The sequence below is a fragment of the Ipomoea triloba genome, chromosome 9 (assembly GCF_003576645.1).
Source record: "Ipomoea triloba cultivar NCNSP0323 chromosome 9, ASM357664v1".
Classification (NCBI taxonomy): domain Eukaryota; kingdom Viridiplantae; phylum Streptophyta; class Magnoliopsida; order Solanales; family Convolvulaceae; genus Ipomoea; species Ipomoea triloba.
In genome coordinates this window covers 1,290,096-1,311,231 of record NC_044924.1, presented here as the reverse complement: position 1 = coordinate 1,311,231, position 21,136 = coordinate 1,290,096, and the positions used below count along the sequence as shown (strand labels likewise).

The window sequence follows — 21,136 nt, the reverse complement described above, 5'->3', positions numbered from 1 at the left end:
AAGAATTAAAGCCATCAAATATGTAGAGCCCCGGCCTATGCCTTGAATTTTTCAAATAACAATGTGATAAAAGATGATAAATTATTTTCATCATCTTCTGAAAAATTGTTTACAATCAAAATTTTGAGTGATATAATAAAAATAATGAGTAAAACTATTCACAAGTAGTATTTTCTTAGTTTCAGAACATATTGGGAGGTATTTCTTTAACTTTTCTGCTGGTTTTGTGCAGTGACCTAAGTGCTTTCGTTACTTGTTTGTGCATGGTCCCTGTGCTTTGGTCACATGTTTGTGCATGGTCCCTGTGAGTTATATTAGTGTTAATAATTAATAGTTGTATTAAATATGTGGTTAATAATTAATAGTTGTATTAAATATGTGGTTAGTTCAGTTGTGTGGTGTAGAATGTTTGACTATAACTTCTCTATTGTATATGAGAGATTTAGGTATCCTTATTGATATAGGACTCTATTGTAACGGATTGGATTGAATGACAGAGTTTGTATTCTCATCAGGTATCAAGGTAGCGAATTCCTCTGAAGGTACGATCACGGCCACGACCATATCTGCTCCGGTCACCACCACAAACTCCGTCTCCATCGCCCACCATTTTGTTTCAATCAAATTAACAATCAGAAATTACTTGTTTTGGCGCACACAACTAGTCCCGTTCCTTCGCGGCCAGGGCCTCCGTGTCCTACGTTATGTTAAAGGCACCTTGGCCTATGGTTTACGCCTAACTGCGTCAGCATCTTCTGAAATTCATGCTTATTCAGATTCAGCAAATTCAGACTAGGTCGGGTGTCCAGTTGAAAGGAAGTGAACAAGTGGTGATGATGTATTCCTAGATTCCAATCTCATTTCCTAGCTCTCTCGCAAGGAGCGCATGGTGGCTTGCTCCTCGACAGAGGTTGAATACAAAGGCCTCGCAGATGTGGCAGCCGAGGTAACGTGGATTGTTTCGTTGTTACAAGAACTCGGCTTGCATGCCAGTAATCCAGCGACTCTATGTCAAGATCGACTATCATTTCGTTTGCGATAAGGTTGCTTCTGTAGATTTCATGGTCAATTTTGTGTCCACAAAGGATCAGTTAGCCGACATTTTCACGAAGTCATTACCAGGACCATGGTTTGGGGTTCTTCAAGGCAAGCTCAACGTTGTCGCCCACCAACCTTGGGCTTGATGAGGGGGTGTGCGAGAGTTATATTAGTGTTAATAATTAATAGTTGTAATAAATATGTGGTTGTTTTCAAAAAAAAAAAAATGTGGTTAGTCAGTTGTGTGGTGTAGAATGTTTTACTATAGCTTCCCTATAGTATAAGAGAGATTTAGATATCCTTAGTGATATAGGATTCTATGGTAATTGATTGGATTAAATGACAGAGTTTCTATTCTCATTGTCCCAATCACCTCTTCAACTAGTGGCTTCTTTCTTTAACCAAGTAGACAATGGAAATCCGTACACAAACTCCACAGGCAAGAACATTACTAAAGAGTCACAAAACTTATGTTTCACTTATCTCAAAATTCAAATATAGAATTATGATAAAATCTATTTTATAACTGTAGCTGATAAAGGATCATGTTAATTAGCTCAAACTAATTATCTAATCAACTCGACTAGAGATGACGCTTTGTTAACATTATAACCGTCCTCTATTTCCATGCATTGATATATTATTCATATTATTTTATAATAATTATCCTTTCATCTTCACTTTTACAATGTTATTATTATTTTTAATACTATGGATTCTATTACAATGTAAAATATGTTCATATATACTTTCGAAACCTAGTGAAACACAAAGAGTCAATACCCCTACTAAGATTTAAACCTGTAACATTTCATTTGAAAGGGCTACAAAAGCGTTATTGAGAAGTTACACTGCCTAAGCTCTTTAGTCAACTTCTTTTGTGTTGTGACCTAAGCTCTTTCGTTAGAAGTTAAAATCCATGGAAGTAGTTTTCGTTGTTTCTTTCTTTAGTACTGACTTAATATAGTAATAAATGAATGAAATGGTGACAAATGCATAGGCAACTACCGCTACTATTTCCTCTTAAAAGTCACAGGCACATAAACCAGCATAAGCATTATGAATTAGCTTGACAAAATCCAGATATCCAACATTTAGAGTGCAAGATTGTTGAACATGTACTGAAACAATATCATCAAATCCTTGGTTTTTGACTTATAAATTTACACTTTTAATTAACAGCACTATTTTTTTTTTCTTTCAGTCTTGGTCTTTACGAAATGTTGTTTAGAAACAAGCTAAGTCATCAGAATCAAATATTTTAATGATAAAATTTTCAATTCAAACTCTAATTTCAACATTACTGTACCCAAAGATTCTTTAATTAAGTCTAAACTCCAAACCTACACTGAAGGCTGTCAAGCAAAAGCAGAAAGAATTGAGAAAACCAGACAGGTAAACTGTAGACCTGGTACTCATCAAATCTTCAATGTTTTGCATGGTAAGCTCTGAGTTCATCCAACAAAGAGCTCAACCCTAAGTAAGATGATTCTCCTTCCTCGATTGCCTTCTTTGCCTTGTCTTTCATTGCCTTTGCTCTGGTCCTCATTTCCTCTGATTCTTCACTGATCATCACTTTCTTGATTGCCTCTGCAATGGCTTCTCTCTTCACACCATCGCTGTCTGTTCTCTTCCACTCTTTCGACCCAACTCCGATTCCCGTCCGTAAAATATCAGTCATTAGTTTTTCATTCACGAATTGCTCAGCGCAAACCGGCCATGTCACCATTGGCACGCCCGCACACACTCCTTCTAGAGTCGAGTTCCATCCGCAGTGGGTCACGAAGGCCCCACGGCTTCGTGGTCAAGAATCAGAACTTGAGGAGCCCAGCCTTTTATGATCAATCCTTTCCCTTTGGTTCTCTCATCGAATCCTTCCGGCATCCATTTCTCTAATCCGTTGTCTTCTTCTCTCTTGTTTCTTATCACCCACACTGAAGTCCATCCCTGAAGCCTCGATCCCCATTGCCATTTCGTGGAGCTGAGACGGAGCGAAATTTGCCACACTTCCGAAACAGATGTAAACCACGGAATGGGGGTTCTTGGAATCCAGCCATTCCAAGCATTCATTCTCGTCGATTGCCGATTTCTTCCCTCTTTGAGTTTTATCTTCTACGTCTCTGTTGTAAAGGGAGAGTGACCCAACTGACCACGCTCTTCTCCCCAGAACATTCTTGTAATGCTCTGCATAATCCGGTTCCAGCTCATAGAAGCTGTTAAAGATTGCCCCATAGCTCGTCTCCTCCGATTCCCTAAGGCCTCTCATGAATTCCAACGTGGAATTGTCAACCTCGCCCCGTTCGTACGGGGAAACTTGCAATTTGGTGTGTTTGAGCTCGTGCGGGAGATTGGGAATATTAAAAAGTTCCAAATCAGATGTAACACCGTTGAAAGGCTTGTAAACTCTGAGACTTTGCAAAGCACACAAGGGCAAGTAGCCGATCCCGTGAAATATGAGCCTTGGGATATCGAACTTGGCGGCAGCGTTTGTAGCCCACGGGAAAAGCATATCGGCGACGAGGCAATTTGGACGGAGCTCTTGTAAGAGGTCTTCGAGAGATGGTTGGAGCATAGCGCAGGCCTTGAAGAATCTGGGGAGGTCGTCGGCGGCGGGGATTTGATCATCACGCTCGCAACTTTCCGGCAAGCCAACCTCGAGGGCCGGGAATTGGAGCAAACGAATCTCCATTTGGAACCCCAACTGCGTATACTTATCTACGGCTTTAGAGAAAACGGGTTGGTTTAAAGGGGTGGTGATTATGGTTACCTTGACGCCACGTGAAGCGAAGAGCTTAGCCATGTCGAGTATAGGAATCATGTGGCCATAAGCCATCATGGGGAAGAAGAAAACATGAAGCTGACCCATTGAAATTGTCGCAAAATCTTCTTTTTTTTTTTTTTTTGTTTTTGTTTGAAACTACAGAATTTCTTAATTGACTGACTGATTTCTGCGTTCTGTTTGGAGTTATAGTGTACTGCTATTTATAACAAATACTGTAATTTAGGCAAGGCAAGTTGCTTTGTACTTTCCCAAGAATTAAAGCCATCAAAGATGTAGGGGCTCGGCCTATGCCTTGAATTTTACAAATAACATCATGAGAACTAGTGGATATGATTCTTAATCTCTACTCTTTCATTTTTATTTCTTGATGTGATAAAAAATGGTAAATTATTCATCATCTAGGTCTCAAAAATTGTCCAACATCAAAATTTTGAGTCATATAATGAAAGTAAAGAGTAAAACTATTCACAAGTAGTATTTTCTTAGTTTCAGAGCATATTACGAGGTATTTCTTTAACTTTTCGGCTGGTTTTGTACAGTGACCTAAGTGCTTTCGTCACATGTTTGTGCATGGTCCCTGTGAGTTATATTAGTGTTAATAATTAATAGTTGTATTAAATATGTGGTTAGTAAGTTGTGTGGTGTAGAATTTTTTACTATAGTTTTTCTATTGTATAGGAGAGATTTAGGTATTAATACTCTATTGTAATTGATTGGATTGAGTGACAGAGTTTGTATTCCCATCTGGTATCAGTTAACGTTAGGTCTCTCTCCTCCACCCACAACGATGTCAACGAATTCCTCCGAGCGTACGGTCATGGCCATTGTCGTATCTGCTCTGGTCACCACCACGAACTCCGTCTCCACCGCCCACCATTTTGTTTCAATCAAATTAACAACCAGAAGTTACTTGTTTTGGCGCACACAACTAGTCCCGTTCTTCCGCGGCTAGGGCCTCCGTGTCCTATGTTATGTTAAAGGCACCTTGGCCTATAGTTTAGGCCTAACTGCGTTAGGACATTCATGCTTATTCAGATTCAGACTGGGTCGGGTGTCCCGTGGACAGGAAGTCAACAAGTGGTTATGATGTATTCCTGGCTCTCCCGCAAGCCGTGCACGGTGGCTCGCTCCTCAACAGAGGCTGAATACAAAGGCCTCGCAGATGTAGCAGTCGAGATAACGTGGATTGTTTCGTTGTTACAAGAACTCGGCTTGCATGCCGGTAATCCAGCGACTCTATGTCGAGATCAATTATCATTTCGTTCACAATAAGGTCGTTTTTGGGGATTTCGTGGTCAATTTTGTGTCTACAAAGGGTCAGTTGGCTTTTTTACGAAGTCATTACCAGGTCCACAGTTTGGGGTTCTTCGAGGCAAGCTCAACATTGTCGCCTAAATGTTTAACTATAACTTCCCTATTGTATAGGAGAGATTTAGGTATCATTAGTAGGACTCTATTGTAACTGATTGAACTGTCATGTTTGTATTCTCAATCGTCCCAATCGCCTCTTCAACTACTGGCTTCTTTCTTTGACCAAGTAGATAATGGAAACCCGTACACAAACCACACAGGCACCACATTACTAAAGAGTCACAAAACTTATGTTTCACTTATCTCAAAATTCAAATATAGACTTATGACTTATGATAAAATCCCATGTTAATTAGCTCAAATTAATTATCTAATTAACTTGACTAAAAATGAAGCTTTGTTAATATTATGATGTAGTATCTGTTCATAGCTACTTTCTCAACCTAATGAAGCACAAAAAGTCAACAGTCTCCCATCATCCATGTGGAGTGTTAACCGGGACACCGAGTGCCACTAGACCACAAGGTCTTTGACTAATACTATGGATTCTATTACAATGTAAAATCTGTTTATACATACCTTCTAAGGCAAAAACTTGTGTGAGACCGTCTCACCATGAGACGGGTCGGGTCGGGTCAAGATGCAAATACAACACTTATATGCACAAATGTCATACTTATATGCTCAAATGTAATACTAATTAGGAATAAAATTTCTGTTACTTATTAGGGTAAATGTAATACTTTTAAAGGAAAATAGAATACTTTTACATTTCGATTTAAAAGTATTACATTTTTCTTCAAAAGTATTATATTTGCCCTTATAAGTGAAAGACACTTGTCAACATTACTCATTATGAAAAATGTATTACTTTTTCTCTTATAAGTAACAAAAATTGTATTTTTGATTAGTGTTATATTTGAACATATAAGTGTGAGATTTGCACATATAAGTATGACATTTGCATGGTGCTTTGACCCGACCCGATCCGTCTCACGAATAAGGATCCGTGAGACGGGTCTCACACAAATGTGACCCACTTTCTAAACATATTGAAACACAAAGAGTCAATGTCCCTACAAAAATTTAAATCTATAACCTTTCATTTGAAAGAGCTTTAATAAAAATATCATGAAATTGCAACTAACAAATTCAAGTATTTACACCGGACAATGAAGACAGTAAACGTTTCTTTCTGAATTTCCGTGTTACAACAATAATAAATATTTTGATCTTTAATTACGAAATGTTGTTTAGAAACAAGTCATCAGAATCAACTATTTTAATTAATTTTAAATCACAAAAGAGACCCTTAGCTTCCATCCTAGGGATCACAGGTTGAAGGCTGTCAAGCAAATGCGGAAAGAATTGAGAAAACCAGACAGGTAAACTGTAGACCTCGTACTCATCAAATCTTCAATGTTTTACATGGTAAGCTCTGAGTTCATCCAACAAAAAGCTCAACCCTAAGTAAGATGATCCTCCTTCCTCGATTGCCTTCTTTGCCTTGTCTTTCATTGCCTTTGCCCTGCTCCTCATTTCCTCCGATTCTTCACTGATCATCACTTTCTTGATTGCCTCTGCAATGGCTTCTCTCTTCACACCATCACTGTCTACTCTCTTCCACTCTTTTGACCCAACTCCGGTTCCAGTCCGTAAAATATCAGTCATTAGTTTTTCATTCACGAACTGCTCGGCGAAAACCGGCCATGTCACCATTGGCACGCCCCCACTCACTCCCTCGAGCGTCGAGTTCCATCCGCAGTGGGTCACGAATGCCCCCACGGATGGGTGGTCAAGAATTAGAACTTGGGGAGCCCAGCCTCTTATGATCAATCCTTTCCCTTTGGTTCTCTCCTCGAATCCTTCTGGCATCCATTTCTCTGATCCGTTGTCTTCTTCTCTCTTGTTTCTTATCACCCACACGAAATCCATCCCTGAAGCCTCGATCCCCATTGCCATTTCGTGGAGCTGAGACGGAGCGAAATTTGCAACGCTTCCGAAACATATATAAACCACGGAATGGGGGTTCTTGGAATCCAGCCATTTCAGGCATTCATGCTCGTCGATTGCGGATTTCTTCCCTCTTTGAGCTTTATCTTCTACGTCTCTGTTGTAAAGGGAAAGTGGCCCAACTGACCACGCTCTTCTGCCCAGAACATTCTTGTAATGCTCTGCATAATCCGGTTCCAGCTCATAGAAGCTGTTGAAGATTACCCCATAGCTCGTCTCCTCCGATTCCCTAACGCGCCTCATGAATTCCGACATGGGATTCTCAACCTCGCTGCGCTCGAACGGGGAAACTTGCAATTTGGTGAGTTTGAGCTCGTGCGGGAGATTCGGAATATTAAAAAGTTCCAAATCAGATGTAACATCATTGAAAGGCTTGTAAACTCTAAGGCTTTGCATAGCACACAAGGCCAAGTAGCTGGTCCCGTGAAATATGAGTCTTGGGATATCGAACTTGGCGGCGGCTTTTGTAGCCCACGGGAAAAACATATCGGCGACGATGCAATCCGGACGGAGCTCTTGTAAGAGGTCTTCAAGAGACGGTTGGAGCATAGCGCAGGCCTTGAAGAATCTGGGGAGGCCGTCGTCGCCGGGGACTTGATCAAGACGCTGGCAACTTTCCGGCAAGCCAGCCTCGACGGCGGGGAATTCCAACAAACGGATCTCCATTTGGAACCCCAACTTCGTATACTTATCTACGGCTTTGGAGAAAACGGGTTGGTTTAAAGGGGTGGTGATTATGGTTGCCTTTACGCCACGTGAAGCGAAGAGCTTAGCCATGTCTAGAGTAGGAATCATGTGGCCATGAGCCATCATGGGGAAGAAGAAAACATGAAGCTGACCCATTAAAATTGTAGCAAAATCTTTGCTTGAAACTACAAAATTTCTTAATTGACTGACTGATTTCTGCGTTCTGTTTGGAGTTATAGTATACTGCTATTTATAACAAATACTGTAATTTAGGCAACGCAAGTTGCTTCGTACTTTCCCAAGAATTAAAACCATCAAAGATGTAGGCCCTATGCGTTGAATTTTTCAAATAACATTTCGACTTCTACCTGGATAAGACTCTCAATCTCTACTATTTTATTTGTATTTCTTGATTGAATAAAAGATAATAAATTATTTTCATTATTTAGATCTGTGAAAATGTTTAACATCAAAATTTTGAGTGATATAATAAAAGTACAATGTAAAACTTAAGAATTCAAGTAATATTCTCTTAAAATTTCAAAGCATATTTCAAGGTGTGTCTTTAACTTTTCTGATGGTATTGTGCAGTGACCTAAGCGCTTTCGTCACATGTTTGTGCATGGTCCCAATCACCTCTTCAACTATTGGCTTCTTTCTTTGACCAATTAGTAGACAATGGAAACTGGTACACAAACCACACAGTCAACCACATTAAGTCACAAAACTTATATTTCACTTATCTCAAAATTCAAATATAGAGTTATAACAAAATCTATTTTATAACCGTAGCGGATAAAGGATCAAGTTAATTAGCTCAAACTAATTATCTAATCAACTCAATTAAAAATGACACTTTGTTAACACTATAGCTGTCCTTGATTTCCATGCATTGGTGATGAGTAATAGTAGATATCAATTGGTATATTATTCATATTATTTTATAATCCATAATAATTATCCTTTCATCTTCACTTTTACAACGTTATTATTTTTTTTAATACCATTGAGTATATTACAATGTAATATCTGTTCATAAATGTTTTCTAAACTTATTGAAACACAAAGAGTCAATACCTCTACTAAGGTTTAAACTTGTAACCTTCCATTTAAAGGAGTCACGAAAGTGTGTCATTGAACTACAAATTACTTGGTGCTCTTTAAACTTCTTTTGTGTTGTGACCTAAGCTCTTTCGTCACACGTTAAAATCTATGAAAGTAGTTTTCATTGTTTCTTTCTTTAGTACTGACTTAACATAGTAATAAATGAGATTTCAAAAAAAAAAAAAAAAAANAAAAAAAAAAAAAAAAAACATAGTAATAAATGAGATTTCAAAAAAAAAAAAAAAACATAGTAATAAATGAATGAAACGGTGACAAATAAAAATCTCATGAAATAGGGTGGATCGGCAGCTTGGCAGGTGCCACCGATGAAAAATAAAAATATCATGAAATTGCAACTAACAAATTCAAGTATTTACACCAGACAATGAAGACAGTAAACGTTTCTGAATTTCTTTGTAACAATAATAATAAATAGAAGATCATGAAAAGTTCCTTAAACCTTACAAGAAAGAGATGCTATATGAGATCATAGTAAAGAAGCAACTGGTCAACACAACATTACCATAAAAAATTGCCCACAAAAAGATTTCCAGTATTGGTAATTTGGTATTAATTTTCCACTTCTCAATCTAATTAAGACCAGATGAAGAACATAACATCCAGTGAACAAATTTATATAGCATGCTCCCATTCCGCGGATTTGGAACTAACCTATAAATGTTGGTATGATGGAACTCCACTCCTCGAAGTAAACGACACTACAATCTGTCTAACGGGCTTTGATGACGACTGAAAGAATATATTATGCATCTATCCAATGGGAATCTCGTGATGACAACTGAAAGAGTATATTATGCAGTCATCACATCTTCTAAGAGCTGTGTTTTATTTGAAGAGCAGCATTAACTACATTGCCCCTTGTAATAATTCCAACCTTCATATTCAACAAGACGGCCACAGGTTAGAAATTATACATGTTCCTTGGGTATACAGGCAATTCAATAGATAGAATTGCATTACCAGTTTACCATCACTGTCTACAACGGGGAGTCGACGGTACTTTGTTTTAAGCAGCAACCTAAAGTTGGAAAGCAACTGAGTTTATTCAACGTCATTAATCAACAAAAAGTACTTATCATTTAAACAACAGGGAGAGGATAGCAAAGTTGATCGGTGGTCATTTCATGTGGTATTTAAGGGGAAAAAACACACTTTTACTGTAAATGTCTTCCTAAACAGGCAACCACTTATTAGTGATATAAACAGTGTAAATATAAAACACTATTTGCAATTAGGCATGAAAGCTAGAAGGAGAAATACTACAAGATTTTAAGGCCTTAGAAACACCAAAAATCGTGCATGGTATGAAACTCCAGCATAAAAGTGGAAGCCGAGAAAAATATTAGCAACAACAATTATGATGATCATAGCAGGACAAACTACCTTGCAGCATCCTCAAGGTTAGTGTTCTGACGAACAGCAAGAGGATTTGGTGTCATAAGATCACCAACCACTTTCCCATTAGTTTTACTTAACAGTTTCTGGATCTCATTGAAAGTCTGTCATAAAATCAAGAACAAAAGAAAGTAAGAGGTAAAGAACAAACAATATACTGTCTCTGCACACACCTTTATTCCTATAATATCATCTCAGGGGTTAAACAGTAACAGTAGTCAGTAGGGTAAAACATGAAATCAGGTACAAATATCATACAGCAATGATCTAAATTATTATACTTACAGGACTTAACAAAATAGAGGAGGAAAATACTCCCACATTACATACCTTCCAAGAACTATTAACATCAGGAAACAAGTTTGTATCACATTGGCTACCACCTGATTCATAGAAAGTGCATTTCCAAGTTATTCTCAATTGTAAAGAGAAAGCCACAATATGTGAAGCATATGACGTTGCAAAGAAAATAATTTTTCTATCTCATCCAATTAATTAAGAAAAACTAAAGTTTTGTTATCAAATGCCCCATCCGAAAGCATAGGCAGCTAAGGGCATGTAGAGAGGTCTTCAGGGCAAGTGTTCAACCATGTGTTTTCAACTATTAAATCATATACTCCAATGCCATTTTATTTACAATATTACCTAGAAAAGAGACCAATACGACTAGTTTGAAGAAGATAAATTTTATGGAAAGTGCTTGATTTCAGAAACTTGGTGATACCTGAGATAGAATCAAGTGCCAATAAGTCATAATCTGATACAACACCTACCTGCAGAAACACGTCACGTATAGTTAAATCACAATTCACAAATGCAGAGGCAACTACTGCTACACCGCTACTATTCCCTCTTAAAAGTCACAGGCACATAAACCAGCATAAGCATTATGAATTAGCTTGACAAAATCCAGCTATCCAACATTTAGAATGCAAGATTGTTGAACATGTAGTGAAACAATATCATCAAATCCACATTCCACAGTAGCCTTTCTTATAACCATAATGTAATTCCACCACCACGCACAGCATTATTTTATAATTTCATCAACTAAGAAATTGACTAGAATTATTTTATTGTTCCCTGCAGATCAATCTCCACATCTAGTAGTTGTGTCCTTGTATAATACTCCGTAACAGTCTTCAAAATTAGGACGCAGTAAGACAATTACATAACTGCAAGCTAAGCTTACAAAAGACTATCAGGCGAACTGAAATATACTAACCAAATTCCAATCGTCATCTATCACCGGAAATCCGGTAACTCTCTTCTCCACGAGAGCCTCAAGCGCTGCAAATACGAAGAAACTACAATTAATGAGGGAAAAAGTGAATAACCGACAAATTTAGACGAAGGAAGCAGGAAAACCTTCGTCAACAGTTGTAGTCGGTTTCACAACATGTAAATCCTTTTTCCTGGTCATAAAATCTCCAACAGTGTACTGTACGTCTCCTGGCTGCAAAATCAAAAGCTCAAATTATTTTAGTAAATAATTAGCTTATTTAATTAGTAAACACAATAGGTCAATAGTTTATTAGTATAATTTATTAAGTAAACAATAAACAAATCCAGAGGCTAGGAGTGACTATACAATGCTACTGGAGTGTGGAGGAGAGAGGGGAAACTTACCGGCCGAGAATTGGTGGCGGCGGAGGAAGGGACGGCGGCCTGCGAGCGGGATTCCGAGCGTCTATATAACCGGCGGCTAGAAACGGAACATTTGACGGCGCGGCGAGGTGTCGGAAGGGGGCGGCTATGGTGAGTAAGTGCGCACGGCAAGAGATGGTTACTAACGGCGGCCATGGAAGATTCTGTATCAAGTAATGGGCGTGCGTTGGAAGCAACTTAGCGATAATAATTCAGATATTCCATACGGAAGGTTATAATAAGGTTAAATAAACGCAGGAGAAGAGGAAAGTGCGGTGCGTGAAAGAATGTATGTGCGTTGAAAACACGAATAATTCGTTTTCGTGTGAGATTCAAACAGTAGCCTTTCTTTTACTTTGTTCACAGAAAATCTGCTCGACTGAAAGTGCCAGTTAACGTGAGGCGGTCGATGACAAGTGGGAATTAAGGAACTATCAACGCCGCGGTTATTGCTGTTTACATTGAAATTGAACTCCAAATATAACAAAACATCTCATGTCTTGATCAAAGTTGGGGTGTTTGGTCCGCACATGCCACGTGAAAATAGGGATCGAAATAGGAATCAAATACTTGGTAATGACAATGTGGAATCAGAATAGGAATCAAATACTTTAATGATAATAAATTTTGGTGAAAGTATTTTGCATATTTGGTAAAATGGTGGAATTAGAACTGATTATGATTTTTGGTTATGGGAATAAATGTTTTAAAAATAAGAAAACAAAAAATCAATGCAATTGACCCTAACATCCAAAGGGTCAATATTAAAAATATAAAATATATATATAAAAAATCAAAACAAAAATTTAAAGTATTAATCCAAACTTAAAAGTTAGATTACCAATATAAGATGGAATGAAACCATTTTTTAATTAGAAAATTAAATTTTTAATTGAAGATGTAATCAAAATCCGTAGTTGTGTTTTAAAAAGTTACTAACCAAACACTGACTATAATTTTAATTCTCATTCCTAGTGTATAAATTCATTGACCAAACATCCTAGGGTGTATTTCTCGAAGAAAAGTATAGTTGGATTATTGTTCAGGACCACCAAAAGATGGGGGTAAAGGGAAAAGAGATCAAAGCATACCATACTTCCATCACATTTTGAGTTTAGTAACGTGATTAGGAATAACAGCATTATAATATACTACTGCAACATATATATTAGTTAATTAGATTTTGCATCTGTTGTATTATCCATTTTTAGATACAAATGGAGATCAAATCATAAATTCCAATCACTTCCATTTATGCTTGTTTGCTACTATAAACATAGATTTAGTAGCCGAGAACGGCAGATACATTTTCTATTGCCCAATTGGCACTTGGCAGCGCATCCGAAGACCAAAACAGAAAGCATCTTACATTATATACCAAAATATTAAGTGTACAAATGTGAAATCGTGATCAGGGTCGGCAATCTTCGTTCAAAGGCATATATAAACGATTTGCAACCGACATGACGGCAATTCTTCAGCACATCCAAAGTACAATAGCAGATACAAAAGAATCAGAACCAAAGAAAAAAGAAAAGGATTATGGCCTAAGCTGTTTATAGCTAAGTTACATCTTCAAGCCACACATTAGACAAATATTCACAACTGCAGAAGTCCACTAAATTATTCACGAATAGAAGTCTCACCAATACATTCCTTCTGTTTTTGAGCATCAAACACATTGACAAGTAGTCAACACTGACTCTTTGTTTTCTGTTTTGCTTTCCTTCTCTCCCCCAAAACAATGTAATAGCGCCTCAGAGGGGACGAAATCTATAAGTGAATTTAATGCTTAAGTATCTTGCCTGAATGCATTTCTCTGTCTAATACCTATGTCTGCAGCCTGCTGGTCATCTTGAATCAATGGAGCATTTTGTGCTTCTTGGGACACCCCCTCTTCATTCTGCTTCTCTACAATATCTTCACCATAATTGTGAAGCCTGCGACCAATCAAATAGCGGTCATCCCTGATTGAATTATGGAGGTTGGTAAACCATACATGGAACCGCTTGGCACAGAACCACAACAGACTAAAGCCAAGGCATCCCAACCAAGCAAACCGATAAACAGCAGAGTTAACCACCAAAGGGTAACCAAGTATTGGGAAAACTCCCCTTGCTAAGACATATGGAACACACAGTGCTGTAAGAAGCTTCATGATAATCGGAACAACAATCTCACGCAGGACCCAAAATCCCTGCAGCCGAGAGAATCCATCTTGCCTCACCCTCTCAAATTTTGTTCGCCAACTGTCATCCACCAAAGGCATCATCTGATCCAGCATAACCTGTTTAAAACATATAGGATGATGTCAATAATGGTGGGAAGATTTTTATGATTAATTGACAAAAGAACCCAAAAAAAAATAAAGAAATCAGTCTAGGTACCCCACTCACTACAGGTTATCAGGATAAGCAATTACTAACATTAGTTTATATCTGAATTACATTTATAAAAGAAAAGTGATTGAATTTTCAACTAGTCCAGATTGCAGTATTCTCAGCAAAAAGGAAACAACAGGACATTTTCAATCAAGTAACATGAACTCCACCATGGTAATCAAGAAGAAATAGATGACTATACATACCAGCCTAGTCCAGATCTTCAGAAAGATTAGCCCAAGAGCCCAGTCCTGATACAAGAGGAAAACTGGACTTTCATCTATAGGCACTCGCATTGGCACAATCACCAAAAGTTCAAAGAGCAGTCCAATTAATACCGGGATGACTAAGATCTATACAAAAAGACAAAACAAAAATCAATAAATTAAAGGACAAAAGATAGAATCAAGAACATATGAAGTACTTAACAGCACACAAGATCATGAAAAATGTGTAATTACCCATATTGAGAGCAATGCAGAACTCTTTAGGACAATGCCACACCATTTCCAAATTAGGGCAATAAGAACTGTAGCACTTCTTGACCTAATGTGGTCGACACAGTACCTAGCTCCAGCTAAGGCAGTCCAAATAGCATAACTTCCAATAACAAATGCATATAAATCTATACAAGAAAAGAAGTTAGCTATAGAAGTTGAAGCCTAAAGACATGAAACTAGTGAATATTGACCAACTAATATTATCATACCATTGCACTTGATTCCATGCGTAATTGGCAGAAGTGGAAGGGAATTGAAGAGTGCTCGTCCAAGTGAAATTGGGACAATTATCAGGGCAGAATTGAATATAAGCAAAGTCATCCAAGCCACAACCAGCAGCAACACAATCCGAAGCACAAAGCCATACCTGCTAAAAGATGATATACAAATTTAAGAAACTTGCTCACAGCATGCATAAGTAGCAAAACAGTGCCCTTCATGCAAGCAAAGTCACAATTAAAAGCCAGCTATCATCTCACACCCCGAGGTTTCAGAAACCAGCACATATATCATGAGAATATAGCACATTTAGGAGGCATGTAATATATCTTCATATCTAAAAGCCATTAAAAGCTGGTTTCCTAGTATTCAGGACACAGATCATGTTAATGGCAAGCACTACATGCTAATTAGAAAATGATGCGTCAAGACAACGTTAGCTCATGGTCTTAAATATGAATCAATCAAGCAGCATCACTTAATGTCACTACTCACTAAATGAATGCTCTTGCCAGAGAAAAGATAAGAGTTCCACATGTACAATTCAACTTACTCTGAATCAGTTTGTTCATCACCATCATCCTCATCAACAGAATTGCCATTAATTGTTGTGGCATGTCTAATTCTGTTCAAATCATCAGGAGCAAGTCCCACAAGTGCCCGATCTTGTCCACCTACCTGCCCATGCACCCTGTTCTGCCTGCCTTGGTCACCATTTCCATTCTCTTGCCCACTATTATCCTCAGGTCTAGGCAATAAGAACTCAGTTAAGCCAAGGGACCAACCCACAGCAGTAAACCAATATCGGAGAAGAGACTTGATTGTTGTCCGCAATTTAAAATGCTCAATGGCAAAAGGAATGCAGATTTGAAAGAGAAGCATGTCAGCAGGGATTTCAGTAAATGGATCTGACACACTGCCAAAGAAAAGAATGGTCTTGTTAAACAAAAATATTACTCAAAGAACCAGAAAAATGAAGGCTATCTTCATTGATTATAAACAGAAGAGAGACTGAATCTTGAAAAGGGGAAAAAAAAAAAGTGAAGGAAGGTAATCTTACGAAATATCAAGAGGAAAAATAGTGGGAGCCATTCGCATGGCAAGTTTTACAGGTAAAAATACAAGCATCACAATCAAACTGCCATAAACAGCCACAGATAGAAGAACTCTCCGAGCATGCTTATGCACAGGATCATCAATGAGATCCCTGAATGGATTATAGTTCGGATCAGCTGGATCTCGAAGGAAGTAGAGAACCCCATTACGCAAAACCTATGAGAAATGCATGGAATTTAGTATTGGTAATACAGAAAGGCAATAAAAGAACACAGGTGATCTGTGAGTGTACCCCTCGGAGAAGACTAACAAAGATGCTTATTTGTAGCATGTAGACGATCCCTACAACCCAATGAATCAATGAGCTTGCCAATGGAGAAATTGAAAAGAACTCAACTCTTTGTGTGATTGACTTCCCAAACATTCTTATGGTACAAACATCCAGCCACCATCCACACATCAAAGGGAAGACCCCAAGTTCAATTACCAGAAGAAAAGCAACCTTGATCATAGTCATCAGATGTCTCATTGCTGCCACAAATTGCCTGAATAGGGAAGGAATAGTTTCTGCAATGGAAGCAATTCCATAAAATCTCCCCAATGTCAAAGGTTCTCCTCTAGTGTACCGAATTAAAGCAACAACTCCAAGATAGAAAAAGACCAGAGAAAATATAAACATATATCCAACAGCAAGAGTGGTAACATCAGAAAGTCGCGATGCCCCAATAGATGCCCCTTTCAAAAGATCAGCTGAAACTACTGTACTGAGGTTGCCTGACACTTCGTTTAATCCTGTGGCATTTGATTTCATCATTTCTGCTACTTGGCCAAGCAAACTATTCTCCTGGTTGTCAGACGTCAAGTTTGCAACAGCAGTCATAGCACTCTTTAAAGTGATATTAGCCAAGGAAAGTGCTGTTTCAGTAAGAGGCATGACAGTTGACAATACTGGACTGGTGGCAGAAGACAAGAGCCATGTCAAATAATAGAGTATAATCCGTCCCAGTGAAAAAGGGACGAAAATTACAACCCCAAGGAATATCATATTGCTAGCAAGTACCTGTAAAAATAACAAGATATTCACCATATATTATGAGCTATTACATTGTAGAACAATTGGTAATGTCTTTGACACGCAAACCATGAATAAATAGGAAAAAAAAACAAACTTACAGTGAATGCATTTTCAACCAGATGAAAGACAGGCCCCTGCATGCCAACAAGCTCATCAAAAGGTACATCCTCCGCACCATCAGCATCATCTAAACCATCAAACATCTGTTCAACATGAGCCTCAAGATGTGCTGCCTGCATCTCCCAACGGGCAGCAGCATTCTCTGCATTTCTTCTGACAATCTGACCAGCTCCTGCAATTCCTTGAGCTCCATTGGCATCTTCACCATTTCCTTCACCAGCAAAATTTCTGTTAGCTTGACCAGGAGGTCTTCGAGCTTGGACTGCATTTCTATCACCTTCATCTTCCCTGTCAGCATCCTGTCCCCCAAGTTCTCGTAAATGTCTGAAGTAATCCCTCAGTGAAGTTGCCCCAAGAAAAATAAAGACAATGCTTGCAGAGAGGAGGAACCCATGCAGGCAGTCAGTAAGAATAACTGTCGTAGATATATGACTTAAGAATAGCCTCTGAGCTTCACCAAAACTTCTAACAAACGCCAAACGCCATATCCAGAATGTTATGAAAGGAATGATTAGAAGCCAAACAGAAAGTACAAAGCTAAGGCGCAGGAAAAATTGCAGGACATGGCATGCCTTCATAGCCATCCCAACAATAAATTCCTGAAAAGGAAGCCTGGCTGGAGCATTCTCAGCATAAACGGGAGAGAAAGAAAAGGCATGTTTGCATACCTGCATATAAAGCATAAGAAAATAAGAAATTAACTAAAATTTCACATTTACACACAAGAAACTTGGATATAATCTTTAGGACGAAATAGAGTGAAATAAAATCTGGAAAGAGAATTATTTGCAGGATGTTACTCAATGAACTTACTACAGGTAATAATTTTCCAATAAACTGAACTGTTGTGATAAATCCTAATAACCAAAACTATGAAAATCTTACAAAGAAAGGAAATGTCAATTTGTGGATATTTCATAACCCCCTTATAGGTAAATAGTACATGTTATGGACCCACAATTACAATTTTTTTTCTTTTCCATAGCCCCTTCAAGTATTGAGTATAACATATTTTGCATTAAAAACGAAAACCAAAATACCTTATAACTCTACACAAATCATAATCAATTGGCAATAACCAGCTATGTCAGTATGAGATCAGTTTTAAACCTCGACGGGTGTCAGAGATGATTATAGAAGATGATAAGTACAGCTCATCAGTTATTCAAGATTGCTCAGTTAAAGCTTAACTCAACTTGGAATTGATGGAATTTTGAGCTCTACACCATTCAGCTCATCAGGCTCTCTTTCCACCCTTCTGTTGTTAGTGTTTTCTTTGTGAACCTAGTTTTAACTGTTACTCCCTTTCACCACTTTTACCATTTGGGCAACCCTCCAATACCTGTCTTACCCTCATCTTATTTAAACATGTAGAGCAGGTTCGCAATCTAGGTTATTCGCCAGACAATTCTAGTCCTTTCTATATTTTCAAGCTGAGCTCAAGTTCAGCTGGAGCCACTCATCTAATAGCTAAGATGAACTCAAATTTAGCTCAAGTTCAGTACTATTTAGCTATAGCTGAGCTGAACATCTAAATGGTTCAATTTGGCTCAGCAAAATTACACCCCTAGAACTAAGATGTGGATAGGTCACATTTAGACTGCAGGAAACATTACTTTTGGAGGTTCCCCCTTTATACAATACTAGAAGAACAGAAATATCAAAGAACATTTAAGCATATTAGGGAGGAGTCTTCAGTGAGGGCTAATTATCTAAACTCACAAAATGGTTAGTAAATGCCTGATTGTAGTAAAAGTGAGCGTAATCAATTAGATGATCAGGGCAAAATACACTGATGTGATTTGGCAAATTGATATACAAGGGCACTGAATCCACTCTCCTGTATAAATAGAATATGGTGATGTCCAATCCAATAAATAACACTCGATACTCTACGATTATACGTTTATATTGTGGACGCGTTCGTGCATATGCATACAGCTAAATCCATATAAGGTACGGAGTAATAATATAGATGGACATCCGCGTAAAGAGATAGAAATGATTCGAGAGAAACCTCGCATTGGCGAGCGTTGCTGTGATTGAGCCACTGAAGAAGGCAATCCTGGTGGACATATTTAATACTGCCGCTGCACGCACAGGGATAACGGAGAGGGTTATCGGCGTCACCGGGGTTCCGACAGATCCGGCAAACGTCCTCCTCCTCTTCGTCGTCGTCATACTTGAAAGCTGAACCAGTAGCGCCACTATTTTTATTCGCCGCGTCCGGCAGCATCGTTGAGGCGGAGGAAGACGCAGAAGAAGCGGTGCCGGTAGTCCCCTTGATTGCATCGACCGAGAAGGAAGAGGAGGAGGAGGAGGAGGAAGCAGCGGCGGTGGCAATCCCGCTTCCACCGTCGTTAGACGCTGGCGCCGCCGGTGCGATCTCCATAAGGACCGGGCGAGATTTCTCTCCTAGGGTTTTTTGAGGATCGGAATTTTAATCCAATGGAAATGACAGATTGTCGCTGGGGAAAGAACAACGGTTTTCTGGGTGGAGGATAGATCGGGGAACCACGTCTCTGGGAGGAAGATTACTTCTTTGTCCTCCGGGAGTCGGTCAGTGGATGCGCAAGTGGTTTTGACTGTTAATTGTTTATGGACGTTACATCTCACGAGAAATTATAACAATGGTAGGGATTGCATGTAGTCGGCAAGGAGTTGATAAATAACGTGTCAGACCATGATTGGTTATCCTTTGTATTGAATTATACTTATCTAATGGCATATGTTAATTGGACATTTGGATGGAAAGAAAACACTCTTAACCCATGCTCAAACTTAATTGGATCGGTCCAGACACGATTAAATTTAGGTTCAAGCAAATTGACCTATGTGTTAAAAGTTTAACTTATGTTTCAATCATTTAATATTCTTCTCCCGTCTTTCAAGTTTTAACCGAAACTATAAAAGAGTAGCTTAGTAAAGTATCATTTGGGGCCAAGCATATTGTGTTCATATAGCATTTAGTGACTCTTTCAATGGGAGGTCATAAGATCGAGCCTCAGTCGATGCAATATTGACTCTTTGTGCTTCAATAGGTTGAGAAAGTATGTATGAACAGATATTACAAGTAATAGAACCATCATCAAGAGTTGCATTAGATGGATCGACAAAGATTGAGATGTTGTGATCAAACATGCTTTTCAAAAGTAAACTCGTGTTACGAATTGTTTTACAAGCTAAGTGGTCTAGTTGAAAAAAAAAAACATTACAACAATCTAAACTTGGTTCCCGATTATATTGTTTATGTGTTAAATGAAGACATATCGAGTACTCCCACCCTGAGAAAAAATACTATTAGACACCACTAGGCTAGCATTGGGTTGAACTCATTTATTTATTTTTATTTTTATTAAAAAAAAACCTCTTGTTCTTCTTTAAATATATACCATGGTTGCAGTAGGCGCTAGACGCTATTCGGACAGTAAACTACCGTCTAGCACTTAAGCGGTCTAGGCGGCGACCTATAAAAATAAAAAAATAATGCATGTGTGTGAGTGTATGTCATATATATATATATATATATATATACACACACACACACACTTATCTTACTTATATAAATAAATAAATTTAAATATATATAAAAAAAATAAAAAAATTAACAAGGCCGACTCGCTCGAGTTAACTCAGTTAACTCTGCCGAGTTGAGTGAGTTAACTCGACCAAATTCGACTGAGTTAAGCGCTAGGCGACTACTCAGTCGGCCACCTAGGCGAACGCCTAGGGAGTAATTCGCCTCGATCTAGAGACGCCTAGCGCCTAGGCAGATATTTTTGCGACA

At 38.3% G+C, this 21,136-nt stretch overlaps 3 protein-coding genes and 1 pseudogene across 4 annotated transcripts; all 4 read right to left on the bottom strand.

Moving 5' to 3' along the window:
• Nucleotides 1-2,284: 2,284 nt before the first annotated feature.
• On the bottom strand, nucleotides 2,285-3,975 carry LOC116029945 (annotated as a pseudogene).
• Nucleotides 3,976-6,304: 2,329 nt separating this feature from the next.
• LOC116030250 (scopoletin glucosyltransferase-like) lies at nucleotides 6,305-8,073 on the bottom strand. The gene has a single exon (XM_031272438.1). It carries the CDS (start codon nucleotides 7,985-7,987, stop codon nucleotides 6,548-6,550), a length of 1,440 nt encoding a protein of 479 aa, XP_031128298.1. The 5' UTR covers nucleotides 7,988-8,073; the 3' UTR covers nucleotides 6,305-6,547.
• Nucleotides 8,074-9,321: 1,248 nt separating this feature from the next.
• LOC116030835 (CBS domain-containing protein CBSX1, chloroplastic-like) lies at nucleotides 9,322-12,386 on the bottom strand. Its single transcript, XM_031273181.1, has 8 exons — nucleotides 11,981-12,386; nucleotides 11,720-11,807; nucleotides 11,577-11,641; nucleotides 11,076-11,124; nucleotides 10,682-10,734; nucleotides 10,340-10,455; nucleotides 9,917-9,974; nucleotides 9,322-9,830 (listed from the first exon to the last, which is right to left on the bottom strand). Exons 1-8 carry the CDS (start codon nucleotides 12,152-12,154, stop codon nucleotides 9,768-9,770), a joined length of 666 nt encoding a protein of 221 aa, XP_031129041.1. The 5' UTR covers nucleotides 12,155-12,386; the 3' UTR covers nucleotides 9,322-9,767.
• Nucleotides 12,387-13,342: 956 nt separating this feature from the next.
• On the bottom strand, nucleotides 13,343-19,915 carry LOC116030873 (probable E3 ubiquitin ligase SUD1). Of its 2 annotated transcripts, none has more exons than XM_031273224.1 (9): nucleotides 19,367-19,915; nucleotides 17,328-18,017; nucleotides 16,447-17,214; nucleotides 16,159-16,370; nucleotides 15,652-16,014; nucleotides 15,089-15,249; nucleotides 14,841-15,004; nucleotides 14,586-14,732; nucleotides 13,343-14,285 (listed from the first exon to the last, which is right to left on the bottom strand). In XM_031273224.1, exons 1-9 carry the CDS (start codon nucleotides 19,739-19,741, stop codon nucleotides 13,791-13,793), a joined length of 3,375 nt encoding a protein of 1,124 aa, XP_031129084.1. In that variant the 5' UTR covers nucleotides 19,742-19,915; the 3' UTR covers nucleotides 13,343-13,790. The 2 variants fall into 2 exon arrangements, with proteins under 2 accessions (XP_031129084.1, XP_031129085.1); XM_031273225.1 differs by having other exon boundaries at nucleotides 15,089-15,246.
• Nucleotides 19,916-21,136: the final 1,221 nt, after the last annotated feature.